The following is a 6,000-nucleotide window of genomic DNA, read 5'->3' as shown; positions in this document are numbered from 1 at the left end:
AACGGAGAGCAGTATCAGCCAACGGCTGGCCTGGGGGATTCACCCCAGGACTCTATGCTGTCTGTAGTTATCGCTGGGTCTCATTATTTCTTCCGCTATCCCTAACTCCACAAGCCTGTTTTAATAGTAAGTACCGGAAGTTGGAATGGGGCTACATATTATATCAACTGGGCAGAGAGGCTAAGTAAGGAACAGGAATTGTAACTGTAGTTAAGTCCGAAGCATTTACAAGTAATTTTAAATTGTAAACCATCTTAGAAATGAAATCCAGCGTCTGGAGGTAAATGGTTACAGTGTCAAGGTAAGAGATTGTCTGATAGCTTGTTCAGGTTGAAGTGAAAGTTGAAGTTCTGGTCGAAAGTTACAAATAATGCGACACTGCAGTGTATTGAACCCAACCGTTAGAGCGTGAAGCCTACATTTCATTTATTCTTATTACTCATCTTTTATAATTAAAAAGCATAGAGCATTATGTAGAAGTTGTAAATATTCAGAAAACAATCTAATCCACAGCAGTATATAATCCAGATTTTAAATGAAACAATACTTACATGAATGAGTAATTTAGTTGAGACTTACGGTCAATCATATGAAAAAAAAAATGCATTACTTGCAAAATGCACTGCATTAAAAAGCACATTCAGTTGATTAACCAGTGCTTTGAGATATGTGTTTATTTTTTTATTTTATGAAACAGGTTCAGAGAAATGTTCATGCAAATCGATAAAAGAAACACTGAATTACATTAACTGTCCACCTATTTATTTCTAACGTATGCACTGTTGTTGTATCTACTCTCACTGTACCAAACCCGTAGAAAGAACATTTTGTCCACATACTCTGCAATGCTTTCACATTTCACAGGAACATTTTCCTCCCACTCTACCCAGGTGTGTTTTTAAGGTTCTAGTCAGTTTTGGGATCAAAAGTCTGGGTTCTGTAATTTCCAGTTACTGTTGTAAGATAAGTCAGTAAAGGTGTGCCTATCCCACACTTCCCGCTGTATTTGCTTTAGAGAAGAGGTAAGCAACAGTCTCTTCAACTAGTATGCAACAGCTGCTTCAGGGCTTTTTTTAAGCTATCTCTTATGATAGATGTATTCAACTGCTGTATATTAGGAGAGTACGGAAATTAAAAGCCTTCAAAATATTAACTACATGACACATCTTAAATGTTGCTTGGCCAAACTGATTATTTCTAGAAGACAGCAATTTATTGTCGAAACGTGACTAGCAACGAGGTTCTGAATGCTCATGCTGGTCTTCCAGGTCCTTCTCAAAATGAAATTTCCTTCCCCAATCAGCCCCAAGACTGCTTGTAGATACTAACTATTACTTCCTAAAAACCTTTAATCAGAAATTTAGAAGCCCCACAAAATTCAGAACATCTAGAAAACAGTTCTTTTAAGGCAAAAATCGTAAGATTTTCAAGAAATTACTGCGACATACAACTTATTTTCTCGGTTTACAATTGTGACATAGGATATTTACTTTCAATACTTTAGAAGCGAGCAAAATTGGAATTATAGCTTAACTAACAGGTTCTGAGCACACAGATAGTTCAGCAAACAGTACTTTCAGATGGATTTGAGTCCCCCCTGAAGCTGGCCTCCAGCATCCTTCTTTGGAAATTAACCTCAGAAGGGTTTTCTTAGCAATTTCCTAAATAATCCCTTCCATAAGGCATTCGAAGTAGAGCTCTCCTCTCAGCTCTGTTTGGCAGTTCCCTGCTCACGTGGATTTTCCTCTTCTCCCAACAGTATCACAAAGGAGTACCTACGGATGCCGAGTCGGGCTGCGTGCCCCACAGGGAGAGCAGCGCAGGCAGACACGCTCTCCAAGAACATCGCCAGCTGTCTGGACCAGACAGAGCTTGCACAGTTGCTCCCCAAGGAGAGATTTTCATCATTTATTATAAGGGCATAACATTTTTTTATGCTGTGAAGTCAATTGTATTAGTGCAATTTACAGATACGTAATGTACAGCACAATGTGCTGTTCATCCCTTTTCAGGGTGCAGATTCAAAGGATGGTATAATCGGTGGTACGTATGCCAACTATCTTAATCTCTTTCATCAGAGTTCTACATTTACCACAGAAAGTATATCAAAGCACAGACAGTGATCTGTACATTTATATTTAGAACAAAGCAAAACTAAGCGTTATTGTATTGCACCTAACTTTGGGATGTAACTGCAGCAGATTTTTATATTTCACATACATTTATGTGTTTCTTTGTACAGCAGACTGAAATTTAATTACCCAATTGAAATTGTTCAATTTCAAATCTCCAATGATTCCGTCTTTATTCTCTTTTCAATTTGTAAACTAAATAGAAAATAATAATTTTTACGATTTTGTAACTCCCCACTCCACACTGTATGGCAAAAAGAGAATTAGTTCTGTTCTCCTCTGCAGTAACTAACTCCAAATCACTTGACATGTTTTGGCTAACATTTCCATTTCCATTAACTGACACTTGCAACAAACTTTTATACATGTCTACAACAAATCTGAAGAAATATTGTAAGTTACGTAATGTTTTGCCCAAAAAAGGCACTCAGACTAGCTAACAGCTGGATATGTCACTGTAATTCATCCCAAGAGACAAGGAGCAGTTGCTCAAGTGAAGAGCAGTAGCTGACTAATGTGTCTGCAGGGAAAAGGGAGTATTATATATATATGAGGTTTACACTGTATTCTCCAGTGCACAGGTAACAGATACCTGATACAGTCTCACACAAGCAAGCTTAGGTACCAGAAGCATTCTTGTTACAGCGTCCAGCAGCTCGGGGTGGGAAGAAGAGCAGGGTAAATAAATAACCAGCAACCTCCACACCAGGTCGGTGGGGCTGCCTGCAGCCAGGCACTGCACTGACAACCAACCCCCTTTCTCTGCACTGTCTCCCAGTGCATAGTGGAGACATGCCATTATGCAACTTTAATTTTTTTTTTTTTTCGAGAATGACTTTATGCAGAGTGAACAAAAGCCGCCCTTCATAAATCTCCACTGTATTTTTTTCCCAGTTTACTCCATCTCAACAGATGAATGAATTAATTTATTGCCTGAGTTCAGATCTCTGTCAAGGTGTCCAGGTATATAAACTTGATGCCTTTACCACAGTCTCTCCTTCTGTCACCAAGCTAATTTTATTTGCCTTTTTTGCCATTGGATTCTTTTTTTTTGTCACGCTGCATTTTATTCCAGTTGGTCACATATCCTTCACTGAAATTATTAGGAAAGCATCGTGACTATGTAACATTTTGCCAGTTCTGGAAAAACTGTTCCCTATCTGGAAAAGTTTACAGTTTAAACAATACTTGATATGCAATTACAATGGAGGCTGTGGCAGAATTAGTGGGGACAAAAAGACAAAGTACTCTTAAAAGAATAATTTTTAAAAAGACATGGGAAAGGAGGAAAGAAAGAGCCAAAAGTTTCAAAGATATGAAATTATACAAAATTAATCTAAAGCCATGAAATTCTTCTTATGTCACGGGTGAGCTGGATGACTAAAATGTTGTTTTAACTATTTCATTAGTCATTTACACTTCCCATTAATTAGGTGGAGAAACCAGATGCTTTGGTAAGATCAAATTTCCTTTTCTGTTCCTCACATACTAGTACAATGCTTCCGTATGTGAAGCATACTCATTCCTACTCATAAAGAGGAAGTATAATTTAAAAAAAAAATAATTAATAGTTAATCAAAACAATAAAGAAATAATCCTATGGATGCTAAATTTTAGAAAAGAAGAGCGTATGCAGGTCAAACAGAACTCTTGTCTTCCTTCTAGCAGGACAAATCAGCTGCGTAAGCCTGGACGTGCCCCAGGCTATCTTTACCACTGAATTTCAAAGAACCAGCCTGTTCAAAAGACGTGGCACTTCACTGAAAAAAGAAATGGCATGAAGAGTCCCAAAGAACACAATATGAGATACATGACATGCTGTGCCACAGGAACAGGTCAACACTTCAGATGTATTTGCTCTACCTCACTGATCTCGCAGAGGGCCTACAAAAGGAAAACATCCGTGGGACCGGTGAGCTGGTGGGTACCAGTCTGAGTCAAGTGACCTCTCTCTCATCCTTACAGACTTACATTTTTGACTGTGCTAGAAGCCAACCATCCCCTCAAATACACAGGACCCAAGGAACTTCTGCTTAGTCTACCTACATCCCTTTCCTTCCACGCTGTTTCACAGTTAGGGAAGAAAAATTTAAACCAGCGTCCCAGCACGCCCACTGGCACACAGGTGCTGGGAGGCACATGAAAGGAAAGGCTTCGGGTGAGCTGCCAACATGCTGATGGTTGGAGGCATCTGCAGATGGTTATTTGACAAGAAGTCTCATCTTAATATTGTCCCTCAGAATTAAAAACAGAGGAGGAATGACAGCCAAACCCTCCCGGTTCAGGAGCACGAGACGTGCTGGCTACTCCACAGGCTCCACTCACAGCAGACCACCGGCTATGGGGCCTTGTTTGTCACGGCGTACACCTCTTTGTTCCTCCCCGCTGCGCAATAATACATCTGGGACCTATGTGAGCTGTTAACAGCCTTTGTAGCAACTACTGCAAAGTTCATAAATATGGGCATGAAAAAAGGGCTGGCACCAAAACCTTAAACTGCAAAGGAGCAAACTCTTGCTTCTTGTTAGAAATGTCTACTAACACATTTCTGCTGTGTCCACCGTGTGACAAAGTGTCACAATACGGCTACAGAATACGCACACCCCAGTTTTTGCACTGAAGCCCACAGTACAATCTAAATGTAAGAATGAATATTCAGGTAGTGGATATGCAGAAACAGCCACGGTGGGCATGTGTGGGCATGGTGCTGAATTTTTGAAAATAGCTGGTATAGCGTTAATCCAGCCAAAACCATATTATTGTTTTCAGAAGTGTAAATGTATAACTCAAAGTAGAATCTGATTGCTAATAGTCTCTCAGGATGAAAATTCTGCCTCTACAATCTGCATTGGTAAATACTTGTTAGCTACAGGTACTGGAGAAATTACTTGAAAAGTGGTCACAGGACAGACAAAAAACAGCAACAGAAACTATGAAAGAATACTTTTCCTTATTTCAAACACAGTACAAAATCGCAGCTGGCTCACAAAACAGTGACAGTGCGAGTCAGGCATTGCCAACGCCGGAATCAAATTCTATTGCTTCAGTCAAAAACACAACATGACGCTTTGATCTACTACATCGCTTTCAGCCAGGTAACCTGTTCCTGAATTTGGGAACGGGAAACGCAGCAGTGACAGTTTAACATTCAGCCATTCCTGCAAGCATGCCAGGACACTCGGACGGGGCGGCTAACACATACCGTCATTTATCTGCTATAGAGTTCCTTCCGCACGCAGGATTTGAAAGTAGTATACCTCTGTATAGGTTTGTAGCCCTGTGGAGCAGAAGACGGAGAAGTGCGCAGATGCAGACAACATGTGAAGGCAGCCAGAGGTAAGCATAAGACAACGGTACCATGAAAATACAAAAAAATGGCTTTAAGTGACGAATTGCTAGAAGATACAGTATAGTATGCGCTAGGTAAAATGTTTATCATTTAGTCATTAATTTCCAAATCTTTCAGTTTAAAAATGGAATTTATAAAGGAAAGGGAATCTTCTTATGTATTTTTAAATTAAGAAAAAAGAAAGGAAATAACTACTTTAAAATCAAACAGCAAGCAAAAATAAAGCTTTTCAAGTCAGCACATTTTAATAAGTTTATGGCAATACTCTGCCTGACCACTTGATGGCAGCCTAACATACTAGTTTGTTTCAAACTCCTAAAACCAAAAAGGTTTCAGATTGTAATACTATATTCCAGAAGGAGAGAAATTTCATTTGATAAACTCTTGAAGACATTTACTTTTCCAAAAGCATATCTAAAATATAGGTTAAAATGAATATTTAATTATGTTTCTCTAAGGGGTAGTACCTGACCTTCCTCAAGTTTGTAAATCTATGGCTAAGCTTTGAAATAGGACAAA

General features: G+C 39.2%; 1 protein-coding gene across 1 annotated transcript in view; it reads right to left on the bottom strand.

Moving 5' to 3' along the window:
• MICU3 (mitochondrial calcium uptake family, member 3) overlaps positions 1-6,000 on the bottom strand; it is a 52,966-nt gene that overhangs the window by 1,196 nt on the left and 45,770 nt on the right. The window contains exon 14 of the mRNA XM_009885044.1: positions 5,335-5,409. Coding sequence (XP_009883346.1) covers positions 5,341-5,409 — 69 coding nt within the window. The 3' untranslated portion in view covers positions 5,335-5,340. The remainder of the gene's footprint in view (positions 1-5,334; positions 5,410-6,000) is intronic.

Source organism: Charadrius vociferus, unplaced genomic scaffold (assembly GCF_000708025.1).
Source record: "Charadrius vociferus isolate BGI_N301 unplaced genomic scaffold, ASM70802v2 scaffold134, whole genome shotgun sequence".
NCBI lineage: Eukaryota > Metazoa > Chordata > Aves > Charadriiformes > Charadriidae > Charadrius > Charadrius vociferus.
The sequence above is the reverse complement of the archived record's forward strand: the minus strand, read 5'-3'. Positions and strand labels throughout refer to the sequence as shown.